The sequence below is a fragment of the Paroedura picta genome, chromosome 2 (assembly GCF_049243985.1).
Source record: "Paroedura picta isolate Pp20150507F chromosome 2, Ppicta_v3.0, whole genome shotgun sequence".
Classification (NCBI taxonomy): domain Eukaryota; kingdom Metazoa; phylum Chordata; class Lepidosauria; order Squamata; family Gekkonidae; genus Paroedura; species Paroedura picta.
This window is the reverse complement of record NC_135370.1, coordinates 47,820,575-47,837,901: the sequence shown is the minus strand read 5'-3', so window position 1 is coordinate 47,837,901 and position 17,327 is coordinate 47,820,575. Positions and strand designations below refer to the sequence as shown.

The following is a 17,327-nucleotide window of genomic DNA, read 5'->3' as shown; positions in this document are numbered from 1 at the left end:
GCTAAAATGAATAAAATGAATTTCAATAGCGAAAAATGTAAAGTTCTGCACTTAGGTAGGAAAATCAAATGCATCACTCTAGGATGGGTGATACTTGTCTTGGCAGTAGTACATGTAAAAAGGATCTGGGGGGTCTTAGTAGACCCTACACTGAACATGAGTCAGCAGTGTGACTCGGTAGCTAAAAAGGCAAATGGGATTTTGGACTGTATTAAAACAAGTATGATGTCCAGATCACACAAGATGATGTTACCACTCCTCACTTGCAGGTACTGGGACCAAACATGTTATCAGTTAATTGTACAAATTGCTGCTAATTGACCATTTTCAATACTGTATCTTCCTTTGAGGCCACTTAATGTAGTGAGCCAAGTAGCATTGGGAGCTGGTCAGCAAATAATGTGTGGGAAACAGTACCAACACTTGGGCCAAAGGTTTGGGCAAAGAATAGACAAAGGTAGCTGAGGGAAACAGCAATAGCAAACATTCTGAAACAAAGGGGGTGGGGGCATAAAATCCATAGAAGCCCAAATCATCTATTTAATTTCTAGATGTTCTCAGTATAGACACTGCAGATCAGCTGTAGGTTGAAAGAACTCAAAGGCAGTATTAAGATATGTTCAGAGTGTAAACGTTAAATTGCAACCTCAGCCAAATGGAAACCGCTAATTTCTGATGTGGAAAGAACGTAGATGATGGTAGCAATTTAAAAATAATCTAGCATTCGCAGGCACAGAAGCAAATACAGCCAGTCTGCAGTGCTCACTCATCTTGATTCTTCATACTGGAGTAATAGATATTTTTCACTTTTGTTCCTAAGAAATGCCTCCAACGCAGTAGTTTGACACACACAAAATATGATAACAAGAATCTATTGCATGGAAGCCTCTGATTGTGGCTTATTTCAAGTCTGACGATCAAAGACAAAACCTGGGTTTTCCAGGACCTAGTATGACGCTCTCTTGGCTGTCCACATTCCAAAGCTGTTATTTGGGCCTGTGGTTCTTCCACTCTGGATAAAATAGACACAATAGCAGCAGTCATGTATGTATGAAAAACATTACTATCCCAGTTGCCTAGAAAGAATGTAGGAGATCTGGTTTTAAAAGTGGAAGGGGAGCCAAACTGACACCTTGTGTTGCTTTCTAGCATCCATTTATTTTTGTGTGTTACCCTGTTTTTTCCCATGCTGGGGAGTCAAAGCAGCTTCCACACAATGCAAAAAAATTCAAACAAACAAACCCACAGTGCCCTGTATCCAATCATGGAGTTTTCAATACTTAAAGCAGGGATTCCCAACCAGGGGTCTGTGGAACATGGGGGTCCCTGGGAGCTCTGGATAGAATCTGTGGCCTTTCCCCTCCCACCTGAAAGGACTTGGCCACAAGCTATGGAACTGGCTGCATCTGCACAGAGGGCTTGGTGGGTAGGCTGTGGTTATAAGAATCAGAGGGGAGAGAGTTGGTTGTGTCATAGTAAGAGGAGTCTGGGCTGCCTTCTCAGCTCCTGCCATTCTTTCACACCAACATGAAATGGAACCTTCATAGTAGTAGTAAAGGTGTGGAGGAGAGTGATAGGAAGGCAAAGGGTATTGGCTAGTGATGTCATTTCTGGTGACATGACACTTTCAGGGGGGGGATGACAGGGAGGCGTGGCCAATTGGCATCACTTTTGGGGAATCCTCAAAACTTGAACATTTATTTCAGAGGCTACTTCATAGTCAAAAATTGTTTGCTGTAATATTATCATGTTTTGATACTTTGATTGAGGTTTTTTGTATAGACTAGGGGCAAAGCCCGTTGTATCCAGGAATACAACGGGCGCTAGAGCTTGGCGGTGGGAAGAGGAGGGGGAGGAGTTGTTCAATCTGTAAGGGCATGGGGTTGAATGTGTGTGTTGTGTGGGAGGTTGTGGTGGCATGGTGACAAATGAGGGCATGGGTGTGGAGATATGGGTATCAAGAACCTGTGGTGTGGAATGTTCATTGAGTATGGGAGAGGACTGACCTTTGGAAATTATGGCCTAGTGGTTATAGATGAGCTTTCCAGAGCCATGTCCTCAGATATGTGAAGGGAAAATCATACTGGACACTCTTCTTAGGGGGCGATTACATGGCAACCAATTCTTCTCAGTTCTGCGTCATTTCCCTTCTTGTGTGAATTAGGCCACACACATTTAAATGTCCCCCTGCCCTAATACACATGGGGTAGTCACAGCACACAGATGTCCACCCTGTTCCTTCTGTCTTCATTTTTTGACTGTTGATAAAATGTTATGTGCCCAAATGCTTCTTTCACGGTTGCTCCTTAGAAGAACTGTTTTTTTGTACCCTGTTGTTTACTACCCAAAGGAGCGTCAAAGCAGTTTACAAACACCTTTTCCCTTTGTCTCCCCTCATTAGACAGCCTATGATGGATGTGGGGCTGTGAGAGGTCTGGGAGAACTGGGAATGGGCCTCAGTGACCCAGGAGGCCTCAGGTGTCTCAAAGCATTTTCCTATCATCTTCCCTTCCTCTCCCCTAGCAGACTCCCCGTGACAGAGGTGGGGTAGAGAGCCTCACACGGAAGCTGGCAACCCTAAGTAGAGGTTTCTCTTTGCACAGCAAAGAGAGCAGTCTTGATCTTAGTAAGATTTTGTATACTGTTTTTTATTTGCCAGGCCAAGCTTGAAAAAAAATCACTTTAGTTCCCATATCTCTCCAGACATTTACTTGTTCACTATTTACAGTTTCAGGCTGTAAATATTCTTTATTTATATCTTCCTGCACTTTCCAGACTCACAGGACTGATGCTGGTCTGTCTGTCTGTTTGTGCCCCAGAATACAAACAGTTGCTGGTAAGGGTTGGCCATAGCCCATAGCCCATGAGGGACACACCTGCACAACTCCCCCCCCCAACTGTAAAGGGGGAGGGAGGGAGCACACTCACCAGCTTCCTGCCAGCTCTGTCAGTGTTCTGAGGCAAAGATTCAGTTGGACATGACAGTTAGGACAGCCTTGGGGCGAAAAGCGCTGGCACAGCCTGTCCAAACCTCTGTTCTCATCCCCCTTGGCTTGCCCTACTGACCTCCTCTCCCTGTGGTGGTCAGAAGCTGACTGTCAGTGATGTCTCCAAATTGCCCTGGCTGGGCCAGGCAGGCAGGCCCTGTCAGAACTTTGGCCCAATGATTGGGCCCACCGCGCACTTAGCCCTTAGGCTCCGCGGGTGGGGGGCGGGTCAGGAGGCGCATTGCGCCCCCCAACTGGCTAGAACTCTGGCCTGTCATATTGAGGGCCCAATTGGTAGGTGTGATGCAGACCGGCCCCACCCACTTTCTGCCCCCCGAGGCCCTTAGCCAAATATGATACCAGTCACCAAGCAGTTACAGATGTTTTATCATATGTATATTGTGAACCACCACGGGCCAGCTGTGCTGGGAGCGGCAGTATAGAAATGTAATAAATAAATAAATAAATAATAAAAAGTGCAAAGGGCAGACTTAAAGGAACTTTTCTTAAGTGCAGGCAGTGATTCCCCATAATCTCCATCCACTACAGCCCATTGAGACCCTGCAATTTTATTCCTGGGTCTTAGCGGACCCTCAAGATTCTCCCTATCCCTTTCCCCTGGAAATGTTCTGCTTGAATGAATTTTTTTCCTGTATTTTAAAACAGCAACTCATTTTTAAAAATACTAGTTCTGTAATATATAATGTATAATTCATAATTCGGGGCATGCCGGGTTCAATTCTGCACTCCCCCACATGCAGCCAGCTGGGTGACCTTGGGCTTGCCACGGCCTGAGCAGTAATATCAGGGCTCTCTCAGCCTCACCCACCTTACAGGGTATCTGTTGGGGGAGAGGAAAGGAAGGCAATTGTAAACCACTTTGAGACTCCTTCGGGTACAGAAAAGCAGCATATAAGAACCAACTCTTATTATTATTCAAATTAATTGTTATTTAAAAAATAAATAGAACAGCATAATGGAAATCTGCAGTGGGAGGGGGAAACTGGTAGACCTCAGTGCTTTCAAGGTTATTTTTGCTTCAAGTCTTGGTAAACCTGTATTGGATACATAGAATCTCACCATCTCATTAAAGATGCTTGGCTGTCCATTCATGCAAGAAAGACTTCTGAACAGAGAGCGTGGATAGTTTTCTTTCATTTATTGTAGAAAAAAATGATGTTAATGCAGTTTAATACATCTAAATTCCATAAAACAAATCCATAGAAATTAGGATACTGTAAGCATGCAGTCTGCATTTTCTTGTTAGATGTTTTGGGCTCACAAAAATAACAACACTCTTGTTTTCCTTGAAAGCCACTAAAAGCAGAGAGATAGCAAAACATGCAACACTGTACACATTTGCATAGTATATTTTACCCAGCATGCCTGTAGAATGCTACACATACGGTTTCTATATAATTAAAAATAGGAAGGAGAAAATCAGCAAAGAAAGAAAGAAAATATCCATTTGTTTGTGGCTGGAAAAAGGCAATAATTTCACAATGAATCCAAAGTTGTCCTCACTAGCGGATAGAACTATCTCTGTAGACGTGAGAACAAATCTGGGTTAATGGTGAGAGATTTGGTACTACATTAATCTGGGGAGTTTCCTCAAAGTCTCTGGTTCAGATATGAAATTATTCACATCATGTTATTTTGCAATAACTTGAAACCCTTGAAAAATTGCTCATGTACGTGAGAGGGAGCTCAGGCACATAGTTTCAACTGCAATGCAAATGTTATTTTGTATAATGATACATTCCTTGCGTAAGCAGCATCAGTTCACAAACCAGCCCTCGACCATGGACTGAAATATTTATTTTAGATTCGCCCCTCCCCCCACCCCACCCCACCCCACCCCACCCCAGTCTCCCTGAACTGGACAAAAGCCGGGCTGTTAAAAAAAACAAAAAAAACCCCTTTTCATTGATGCAACCTTGAATTCCAAAGGCAAAACAGTTTATGTAGTTGCATGGTGTTTCGCTGAGATACTTTACGAAATATTTCAGACCTTAGGCTGCAGATGTGTTACAGGTATTCTTCAGTCATTGCAAAAAGCATGAATACAAGAGAACATAAATTAGGAGCACACTTATTTGAAATTCTATAAATACCCTGGGGGGGGGGAGAAAAAAGACTATATAGCAGGCTTGCTGATTTTGATGTTAAATCACTGTTTGTGGGATATGGTTCCCTGGCCAGTCAAATTATATACGAAAATAACAGGGTTTTGAAACAAACCACTGATCTTAGGCAGCAAGTTAACGGGATGAAAAATGCAGTATATCCATTGACTATGGAATCAATAATCTGTCTACCTTTTCCAAAAATACAACGCCAAATCTAACAATGGAATTGTAAATTTGTGCTATTACAAATGTGCTTTTCTTTTGCTGGGTTTCTTATTATTGGCAAAGTATATTGTTTCCGTAATTTCTTACTGTACATCATAGTGAATTTCTATATTGATATTTTTAACCTATTTTGGAATACAATACTAAAGGGGTATTTTGGCAATAGTTGGGGTTTAAAATAACGTTCAGAAAATGTGAATAAGGCATATGATTTCTGGGGATTGATCCTGAGACTGCTTACAACAGAATATAACATAGCTCATTTAATGGAACAATTTTCAGTAGTGAACCTTATAACAGGAAATAGAAGTGTCTACGATCCATTCCCTAAAATAATGCAACAAACAGACCATTGCCCAGAAATTCTAGTGGTGTTTATGTTAAAACAGTAAATCTAGTGTATGGTATTAATTCAACACACATGTATTCCACTAATCTTCATCTTTTCCACTACAGTTTCAAAGACAATAGTTATTAAATGCACTTCAAAATAATTATACATTTTTAGCTGTAATTATTTCCCTCTACCATCTTCTAAAAAATCCCCTTTTAATTAAAGGAATTGAAACAAAGAGTGTTTCTACATTAGTTATCTGTAATCCACAAAATGAGAAAAAATAGCATCTCTATCATTTATAACTAGCTCATTGAAATCCTAGGTACAGTTTAGAGCCCTTTCTCCAAAAGCATTGATGCAAGTATTTTTTTAGTCTATAGATTTATATCTTACATGTTGGATATAAAGCCAACTTTTTAAAAATAAAAAACAGGTCATAAAATGTAGCCTAAACCTTTGATCAAATTTAATGCTTGGCTGGGTTACTATTTTTGCAATCCGCTACCCATTCCCTCTGGAATAGCCTTTAGGATAAGTAATTTGATTTATTGTTTAATTCTTATCAACATGTACTTAAGAAAAGCAGGACCTCATGTCAGCTAATCTATCATGTACATTAAATCAACAATATGGACAAGAAGGTGAAAAGGTGTATGACATCTTGCTCTTTTCAAAAACCCTCTCATTTTCCATTTAGTGGTCAATGTATCAAAAACATTCTGGACATAATTCAGGGCTTAGATACACTAATGCCAGTGCTTTAGGAATGCTGAACTTTGCAAGGAAAACTAATTTGTGTTTCCTTTAGACAGAAACTGAGCAAATTGACTGAAAATGTACTTTCCCATTTAAATTATAGTGAAATTAAGATGATGGAGATTCTTGTTTTTACTTGCCCTTCCTCATCTGGGGTGGGAGATGGGGAATCCTGCTAAGACACCAACTACTTGGATTTCAGTTAATTTGACTCAGTTAATATCTAGTTAATTGGTAGGCCTAATAACTCAATCGTAAATTAAGGGGATTCCCATATGATGTCTGTGACTGAAAACTATAGGTGTGAATGGTTTCTTCTGGCAGCTGCTGTTGGCATGAGGGGAATCAGGGCTCCCCCTCACTGAATTCAACAAACTGTCTTAATACCGGGTACTCCAGTGTTAAATTGTTGGTGGGTTAGGCAGCATAAATGTCACCCGCATCTTTACTAAGGGCCCTGAAATGGAAGGAATCAGAGACTGACCTGAGCTGAATGCCACAATGTTAAGGGCTGCTTCAAGTGCCACAATTTTCCTCCACAGAAATAACCTTTGTGAAAGAAAATGGGATTAAACTTGAGCTCCAAAAGCAGGCTAGATTTTGTTTTCTCCACAAGAACAAGCCCAAATAATATCATATGGTCTGTTCTAAAAGGTATTTTCAAACTGAGGTGGGGAATGGGTCAGCGGGATAATTTGCCACAAAGCTAACAATATTAGCTTTCATCGTGATCTGCTGGCAAATTGAATACACTGCATGTTTTGTTTTGTTTTGTTTTTAAATCTCATACCAAATACTTCTAATCTAAAGAAGCGTCATCGGTGTAAGCTAGAAATCAGGGGGTAACTGCAGGCCAATGGTACGGTGATAAGAGGTAGCATAAATAGCAAGAGATTGCTCCCTTGCTATGGAAGTTACAATAGCTGTATTGAGTGCAAGATAAAATAGTCCCAGATGCAGTTCTGAGAAGGGACTGGTACAGAAAAAAAGAAGTCTGGGCCCAGGGGTTATTTTTGTACTCTGCATAATTAAAGCGCAGGAGTGTTAAACTCAAAGTGGGATTTCACTGAGAAAGTGGCATGGGCCCAGGTATTATCATGAGGTTTTGGCTGTGGAGTTTTATTTTAATAAATGGTACGAATCTAAAACATTATCTAATTTTCAGGTGCACATGCCATGAGAAAACTGTTAATTACACAAATAGCAAAATAAGTCAACGTTCAAATCTTTAAAATACAAGTTTTCAAAGGAATCAAGGTGGATGGGAGCAACATATGTAAACCAGGTTGAGAACCTTCAAATATTAATTCAATTATAGGCGCTGCACTCTTATAGCACATGCTATACTGGGGTCAAAAGTACACCCAATACACTTAACCTTTTCTAAAGCTCTGTGTAGACGTGTCCTAAGACAATCATATCAAGACATTTTATTTTCATAGAATAAATTGTAGCTGATCCCAAAGTGCCTGAAATAAAAATGACAGAGGAACTCATTTCTTGAATGTTCTATAGACTGTATGTGAAGTTTTAGGAACCTGATCACATTAGAAACAGACTAATAGTATTTTAATGTGGACTGATATTAGGAAAAACACTCATACAAATGAATCTTATGTATGCTTACTTAGGAGACAGTGGCAAGTTCAGTGGTGTTACTCCCAAGTTAAGAATGCGGAAAACTGCAGATATAGCCTCATTCATTCATATCTATATCAACTTTACAGAAAAACAGTATCTAATTAATTATAGGATGGTTGGCTAGTGTTGTAAAATAAGGGTTTAAAGCCTAAATGTATGTACATACTAATAAATTAAATAATAAAATAATAATGCACTTCATTGACTTTACATATACTGAAAATGTGCTTCTGTTGCGGGCTATGGGCTCAATCCAGACTACCAAGGGGATCACCTACATGTAAAGATATCCTAAGGCATGTTGTTGTTGTTGTTAGGTGCAAAGTCGTGTCCGACCCATCGCGACCCCATGGACAATGATCCTCCAGGCCTTCTTGTCCTCTACCATTCCCCGGAGTCATAAGGCATAGCCGGCTGATTATTTCCTCCCTCAGCAGGGGGTACTGTAACAGAATGTTGTGGGGGAAACGGGTGGCTTGTACAGTCAAGGAACGCAGTCAAGGAACAAGTCAAGGAACACCACCTTGATCAGTCAAGGAATGTCACCTTGGAGTTCATGTGTCCTGACCAAGTGGAGAGACTTGGCACATGGATGCAGGACTCCTCTTCACAGCCTGATGTGAAGAGCCTGATAGATCCACACCAAGCTAAGGCATGTAGAGATCTTTCTGTGTGCAGACACTGTACCCATGGTAGGCTGGATCAAGCCCAATGTAAAATAACTTCATTTGTGTTACAACTTAATTATGGATACAACTGATATAAAACAATTAATGACATACTATTATAAATTATTTTTGTGGTGTAAGCATTAGCAGCATATGATCTTGTTTGCAGACACCAGGAAATTAAAATTCAAAAGTTGGTACCATTTATCAGTATCTTTCCAGACAACATACAAGAGGAGTCCCCATTTAAAGATTATTTTTAGATTACTTCGCAAAACTGATTTTGCCACTTGAGACATTCTACAGTGTTAATTTTGTCCATACCTACAGTGTGTACATTTATGTTTTGTTATCTTGTCACGGAAAACTGTCACGGAAAACTTAATTTAAAAAAGGTGCCAAAAGGCTTTAAAAATCAATATTTTTCTTTTTTTGAAATTCAGTAAGCCGTAATCTTGCTTACTGAAAGAAATCTCTTGAGTGGTAGTGCAGCTCTCTGCCATAAAATGCAAATATCTTAAAGCAGTTAAATGGGTAGAATACTATCACAGAATAAAGATAAAAGCAGTCTAGATCTATAGATTTCAGTGCATTCATGGCAATTAGTACCTTAGTGAGAACATAAAAGAAACTTGTAAAAAATGTTTGCCCTAATGCCTTCTCTGACATGCAATGGATATGCAGTACATATAATCAAGACATAAAAACCATTATAAAATGCTCCATTGGGCTACAGCATAAAATAAGACATACAGGGAATCGTGCTACAAGTCAAGCACCTGATACTCCATCAGTCACTGAAGCCAAACTCTCTAAAAATCCAATGTTGTCCACACTTACTTGGAGCTGTTAAGAGCTGCCAAATCCAGGTTGGGAAATACCTGGAGATTTTGGGGGTAGAGCTCGAGGAGGGGAGATTTTAAAGAGAGGAACGGCTTTGACAGGGTATAATGCCATAGAGTCCACCTTCCAAAGCGGCCATTTTCTCCAGGGAATAGATCTTTGTTGCATGGGGACCAGCATGAGATCTCCAGCCACTATCTGGGGTTCCAGCAAAAGTGACCAAACGGTATGAATGAATAGAAAAACGTTTTTTTTTTAATTCTTACGTGCTATCTGGGAGTTGGCAACCCTAATTTAAGTCCCAATTACAATGTGTAATTAACTTGTGGAATGCACTTCCACATTGTGTTGATGGGGCCTTGAGCTTTGATGGCTTTTAAAGCCTAGACCCTCTAAATGCTTTGCTTACTGAACCAGATATATCTTGGCCTGACACAGCAAGGCACTCTTTTACAATTTACTGAATTCCCTGGGATGTGCTTCCGAGTTAATAACACACAGGATTGGGCCGTAAGATTTCTAGGCAGTTGACTTGTTCAAATACCCCAGACATGCCCTGTCCATTTTATGTTGTTTTAAAGTGTTCAGACAACTGCTACCATTGCTTTTGACATTTTTAAGGCCTTCTTTTGGAAAACAAGAACCTTTTTTGGCCTCAGAATGATCTTGTGCAGTCCCTACCTTGGACTGCACTGAATATAAGATGAATTGCTTTGTAGGTTATCTCAGTTAACCTAGGTACTTGGTATCACAAGCATTGTAGTTCATTGGCATAAGGCATGCTGATTTTAGTGCAACGTGCTTTTTAAACTGCTATCAGAAAACCTTGAGAAGAAAATGAAGGGGGCGTGTGGAGAGAAAAAGGGTGTCTAGGTTGAAAGGTCAGCTTTGACGTTAGAAAGAACGCACACAATAACAAAAGTTTTCCTTGAAAAGCAGGAATTTAAAAAGGTTAAGTGATGAGTCTTCACCAGGTTTTTTTTTTAATCATGAAATCATCATGGTTCTCCAGACACAATATAGAGTTGGATCCAAAATAAATTGGCATTCTCCTCCTCTTGGAGGATGGTTGTCTAAGTTATTTATATAGTTGTCGCCCAAGACATCGCAGTGAGAAGCGGCATATAAATCAAATGAATAAATAAAAATAATTTACTGAAGTGTGGATTCTTAGCAGATTGGTAAACCTGCCATTGGGGATACCACATCTGGAGGAGGAATCTGGTAATGGGAGTACGTAAGGGCAGAGCTCTAAGAGGGGACATGACTCAGAACAAAAACCAGCCCGTAAAACACTATACAGAAAGACCCACTTTAAAGTTGTTATACAAGATGGGATGAATATGAATCAGCTAAATTGTTGGTTCTGGCTTGAAATCCTGCCCCTGATTTAAAAACTAACAAGCTGCTGGTTGCTTTCATGCCCCTGTTGAATCAAATTAAACGTCTCAAAATAGTGCTGGCTTTTTTTTTGGGGGGGGGGGTTAAGAAGACAGTCTCATTTACAAATCTCAGATCTTGGTCTAAAATAATATGGTACATTTTGTGTATTCATTTGGGGTATAAAAGATGCTAATGTAAGAGAGGACTGATTGCAAGGAAAGTGCCCATTTAGAAGAACTGGAATATGACACACAAGGCAAGATACCAGTTCTCTAATGGAATAGGCAGAGTTTAGGAGATCGGTTTGAGCTGCTGGAGGGGGTCCATTTTAAAACTGAATATTTTGCTATCATGCCAAATGCAAATTTCAGTTTTTCTCAGGAAGTTACCCATGGCCACATGCTCAGTAACCCCCTAGGCAGTCCTCCCTCATTTGCTGCAGGGGATCCAAATATCTTTTTAAAAACCCCACACTTCTATTGCAAAGCTGTTTCAGTTTTTAAGCATCCTCATCTGTAGTACTTTGTTGCGGTGAAAATAAGATCCCCCACCCCCAGTCAGTATCCCAATTACAACAGCAGGCAGAGCAGTATGCAGAACATCTTTCTCCAAAATGGTGACCATGTCATTTTAGGGATAAAATCCAAAAAGATTTGAATGGAATAGAAAACAACAAGGCGCTTTGGGCTGATCCCTACCAACTGACTGATCTGCCTAATGTGCTCATCCCAATTATACACATCACAACCATATGCCTTAGGCCTGGCCTTAAGCTTTCCTATTACTGTAGTCCTGGTAGCTTCTCTGAGCAGCTGCCTACAGATCAAGTTCATCCCGAGAGCCAAGAACCAGTCCCACTGCCCAAGGCAGCCATTTCATCATGACCATCCCCATTGCAACCATTCTCTAACAGCACACACTACTTTTTCTTATATTGCCTGCCTAGTCGACAAGGTTGGGGGTCTCCCACATAGAATGAAGTGACATGAATGGTCAGAGGTGCCTATCGGAGAATATCTGTGATATCACTAGTGATCAGGGATGATGTCTCACCCGTAAATATTCACATGAATTGACTGGTCAAGAGTTTGAATTGGGTTGGATCCTGCTAGCCATCAGCAGAAGCTGCTGATAGTCTCTGGTCATCCTGGCCTTCCTGTCTTTCATGAGCTACTCCCTGGGGATTTTTATTCCCAGCGGTGAAATACTTCTAAGGAGTAATAGCCACATGGGTTGAAAGGCTGCAGTGGGAAGCAGGAAGGAAGCAAGCCTGCTCTTTCCTACTACCCTCTTGAGCTCCACTGACAGAAGAGATAACAATAATTTTGCCCCCTACAGTCTCCTGACACACGGGGCTATTTATTCCACATGGGACCTGAGAGCCCAAGAATAGATCCTGCCAGGGAAACCACAAAGTCCTTGTGCTGGATCCAACCCATTATTCATCTTTACTTCTTCTGCAGTCTCTGAGTTTCCTCAGCATACAATGCAAATGCAAGAGAAGTAATTTTTTAAAAAAATGGCTAAGAAAAACCACTGTATCAGTATTTAGAAGAATATAATAACCTAGCAATAAATTATGCAGTAGAAATAGAATGTAATATGGGTCTGAGATCTTTTCTCTAAAGAAGTATCTGTTCAATGCCCATTAAATAAAAGAATGGGCATACAGCTATGAAAGGTACCTTCCTAAAATAATTTTGTCTTTCAAATTTTAGATGCAGTACTATAAAACTTAACTGTACTAATTCAAGCGCACGATGCAACCATAAAAGAGTTACCATTTAAGTCAGGATGCCAATGGCAGCCTTAGCTCATACTAACAGTTCTTGCAAATGTTACCAGCTAACCTGAAAGGTTCTGGCAGCTCAGAAGACCATTACTATAATCATGTTGCCTTTGGGTTCATTTTTACCTAGTGTGTATATAATTATACTAATAAATGAAGGCTGCATTCTGTAAGCGTTGGCACTGGAAAGTCCCTACAAGACTGATTTGAGCATGTTAAGGGAATATATTCCTACTGCCAACATCCCATCTCACCCCTGATTTTTCTTGCTGTGGGCTGGTCTCCATTATGAGACAAACTTCTGGTCCTCCATTTTGACTTTGTGCAAAAATCTTGGATTTTCAGGCTTTTCTAGTAATCCAGATTACATACATTAAATGCAACAAGAAATGAAGCATGCATTCAGCAAACGTATATATATTTCTCTTGAATCCAAGTCTGAAGAGGCAAAGACCCAGCATTCTTGGGCTACCAGTGGCTTGGCTTGTTCTGTGCTAAAATTCAGTATGCAGAAGTCAATTGACATGCTCCAGATTTTGACTCTAAAAGTGTAACAATGCTGATTTTCTAGTCCTCACAATTTCTTGGACCATGTCTATTTTGTATGTGTTTGCTTGGTGGTTTGGCAGGATATTTGGCGATAAACTTCTAATCCCCAATTATTATAGAAAGGTATAGAAATGTCACCCTTTCAGAATTTTCAAATAATCCACATATCTGAGGCTATGTAGAACATTTCAGTTCTGTTGGTGGCCTTGGAAGTACCTTAACTATTTAGGGATTCACTCTGAGCCCCTCCATTTTGAGGAAGAGGTGTAAAAGTGTCAAAAAATTTACATATTCAAATGAAGGGGGCCTTGGACCCTTGGGCTAGACATGTCCCAATTTCAGGGTACTAGACTTTAGGAAGTACTGTATTTCGAGATCTTTATGAGTGAATCAGTAAGGCCCAGTACAGTTTTCAGCCATGCACCTTATTTTGTATTCAGTTCTTCCTAAAGACCTATCCATGATGAACAACAAAGATATTGGCAGTGCATTCCAGTTGAGTTCAATAAAACCTGACTTTTACACCAATTTAGAATTACCTTTCCTTCCCAGATCACTGATATGCCCTTGTCTGATGGAAGTATCTGTTTTAACCCTCCTCTGCAGCAGCAATGATCAATAACATTTTACTTAATTATTTTCATCTTTACTGTCTGCATGCTCACCTGTTCTAGCACACATCTCCATAGCGAAGCCTCAATAACACTGGGTTGGAATTACTAGCACTGCACTGGGACTACCCATAAGGATAGTATTTGGGGAGGGGAGACGACACAACCCTTTTCTAAAAATTGCCAAACCTAAAAACTTTGTTCCCTTTTAATATTTCAAAATATCGTCTTTCATTATTTTTTTTTAAAAGCTGTCATTTAAGACTATTGGGGAAACAAACATGATCACCACCGTATTAAAAATGTCCAAAATCATGGCGTACGTGTTATTTGATGCCAGGATCCAGACATTCATAGATCCAGCAATCTTGTGGTGGCCAATAAGCTCTCGGCATGATGCATACATGAAGCTCCTGCATGCACAGGTGCTCCATTCAATTCAATGAAGAAGGCTGCACGCAAAGGGAGGTTTGTGCAGAGATGCTTTGCACACTGAATTGAGAGGGGAAAGCCCACTTTTGCAGGAATCCCATATTCACACTGCAGGGTGGAAACCTGCAAGGTATGACTTTCAGATATCCTGTCTCGGTGAAATGCATTGAGAGTCTCTGCAGTATGCAAGCGATGACTAGAAAAACATTGCATTAAATTTCATAACACAAGAAAGATGAAGGTATATCATGCTCCAGAAATCACGTGGAAAAGCGAGCACCTAAACTTTGGAGCAGCACGCCTGCTCTGGTTCTCTGTAGCCAGAATATTTTCCCTTGCTAATTCCTCCAGGTGGTACTGTCCAGTTGTACTACACAGAATTATGATACCATCATCTCTTGATAATTACTGTACGATAAGTTCTTAACTCTTTGGTAGGTGCAGTGATCCTACAATACCTTTCCTGGTGATAACACACAAGGTTAAAAGCCCTAATGTGGCCAGTTTTTTTTTGACAAAACACAACTTTCAGGTGAGTTACAAGCCATGTGCCTCGTATTAGATTTGTAGTAGTGCTTAAGATTGGTAAAGCAAATAAAGAACAAAAACCTCAGTTCCAAACTCTCATACATTCCAACTTCTGGAATCTTCTTACTAAGGTGAAGACAGACATGGGTGCTTTCTTGTGCAGAAAATGTGTGTTCAAATTGCTTATTACACACTTTGAAATATTGTATCAGCCCTCACCCATTTTTTCCCCCAAGTTGCTGGAATACCTTCATACAGTCATTATAAATGCAATAACTATCAAACACAACAGCGTTTTTCTGCAACCTGTATGTTGGGAGGAAAACAAGAAACTGATCATTTTAAATTGGAAAGTTCTAATTGCGGCATTCATTCATTTTTGGCACTATTAACTGCTTACATTTGGTTAGTCTGAAATAAATACATTAAAATTGTTTTATTCTAACCATATATATATATATATATAGATATATATAAATTTACCTCCCAGTAAACAAGTATTATAGTATTTTTTTTGCTTATGTTTTTTTTAATTTTCTTGTTCTTTTACCTTTATCTTTTTTTTTTAACTGACTGCAACATGCTCAGGTTGACTTTCCAGTCAATTTCACCCAAATTCCAACAGGAATTGGTTTATAAATTGGTTCCAACTGGAACTGGTCATTTGGAATTTCCTATGCAGGAAATTATTTTATATGCGCCTCAACAGGTATCCTAAGTTACAAATTGATGTGTCTAGTAATATTCTAATGAGGAGAGAAGAGATTTTGAAATTAAACACTACACTAGAAAGAAAACACACCTAAGTGATTGGGGCAAACTAACTTCTTCCTAACACAAAGGGCACAGATCTGTAGGTTTTTGCCCCTTTTATAGCAGTATATGGCAGCAGCCTGTAAGCATAGTAAAACCATGCCACACCTGCCAAATCAAGATGATTTGTCTGGCCTAGCTATGTTATGGCAAGTTTTCAACTAATGAGTACCAGTTTCCCCCAGGTTCTTGTATTCAAAGCCTATGTCGAGAATCATGGCTATATCCTCCAGGGGACCCTCGGTTTCTATGAGGTTTGTATGAGTCCTGGTATGAGTCGGAGTACTCTTCTTCCACAAGTGGGTAATGATCTCGGCTGTGTTGGGAACTGGAAGACAAGCGGTTTCTGCTCTTCCGAGCCCTTTCATTATGGTAGTTTTCATCAGAGGTCATTAGACTTCGGCGTTCAATTGGAGAGTTCTCGGTAGAATGGTTGGTATGCCTCATACGTTGGCTCTAAAAATGTCAAAGATTCCAAAGATTAGAAGAATAAAAAAAAGAAATTATTCCCTTTGACTCCCTTTGAATTAGATGCCCTCTTGCTCTGAGGGTCTTGAGAGTCCGTATGTTTCTGTGATTCATTTAAAAGAGAACTGGATGCTGTTTAGTGTATAGATCGCTGATGCTGTTTCTCCCTGTTTTGCTCTCTACAGTGGGTCTGTGGGTAAAACAGCTAAGCTAAGCAAAGCAACGTCCCTTTTTGCATATATTTCTGTAGTCACTGCAACCGTCTAGCAGTTCGTGGAGACACTGTGGGCAAATTCTGAAAAATGTAGCCTGGTTAAGGCACATCTGGTCAGTGATTTTCCAAGAGTAATAAAAACAGGGAGGAGGATTTCAAACAATAAGATCAATTTAGTCATGCCCTTAAAAAGGGAAAGGGAAACACACTTGAAAGGGATGTAATGATCATGATCATTTGATGGGTTTTGGAGGGGAATTTGGAATTATGGCTGAATTTAACATTATGGTTGGTATATACATAACCAAAATATGTGCAAGCAGGTTTCAAGAGGTTTACATGGAATCCAACTAAAAATATATATAAGTTAGTGAGACTTTTTTGTAGAGACCTTTTTAGCCCCCTTTTATTTCCTGTGAATCTCCTGTTAAGGCCTATTAATTTAACTGAGAACTTTCTTAAATGAGAAGGATACACAGGCCCAGGTTATAGATACATCAGAAAGAGGCATAAGGGAGCCAAAGTGTTGGAGTGAGCACCACCCACTTCAGACTGCAAGGAAAAAAATTCTAGTGAGAGTCCAACTATCACAGGGTATGTGGAACACATACTTGTTGTGGGACTCCATGATCCTGGCCCCTCCCTCTCTGATTCTCTCTCCTCCCCCTCCCCTCTTCCACCTACCTCTCCTGGTCCCTCCCTGGTCCCTCCCACCTTAATCCGTCCCTCTCCCCAACACCTTCTCACTTCCCTCCTGGTTCCTCCCTCTCAATCTTCCCCACCTCTCCCTCCACTCTCGCCTTGCCTCTCCCACCTACCTCTCCTTACTGGTCTCCCCCCCCCCAGGCACAAACATACACTCCCCCCTCTCCTACCCCCTCCTTACCTGTCACAGCAGGAGTTCTGTGGCCCTCTGCCAGTGGCCGCAGCATCTCCCCACTTCCCAGGCCTGCC

At 40.5% G+C, this 17,327-nt stretch overlaps 1 protein-coding gene across 6 annotated transcripts in view; it reads right to left on the bottom strand.

Moving 5' to 3' along the window:
- Positions 1-4,855: 4,855 nt before the first annotated feature.
- Positions 4,856-17,327, bottom strand: part of CACNB4 (calcium voltage-gated channel auxiliary subunit beta 4) — a 225,686-nt gene continuing 213,214 nt past the window's right edge. For 5 of the 6 annotated variants that reach the window (XM_077320034.1, XM_077320039.1, XM_077320037.1 and 2 more), the window contains one exon: positions 4,856-16,147. In XM_077320034.1, coding sequence (XP_077176149.1) covers positions 15,887-16,147 — 261 coding nt within the window. In that variant the 3' untranslated portion in view covers positions 4,856-15,886. The remainder of the gene's footprint in view (positions 16,148-17,327) is intronic. The other variant, XR_013228081.1, reaches the window with a different exon arrangement.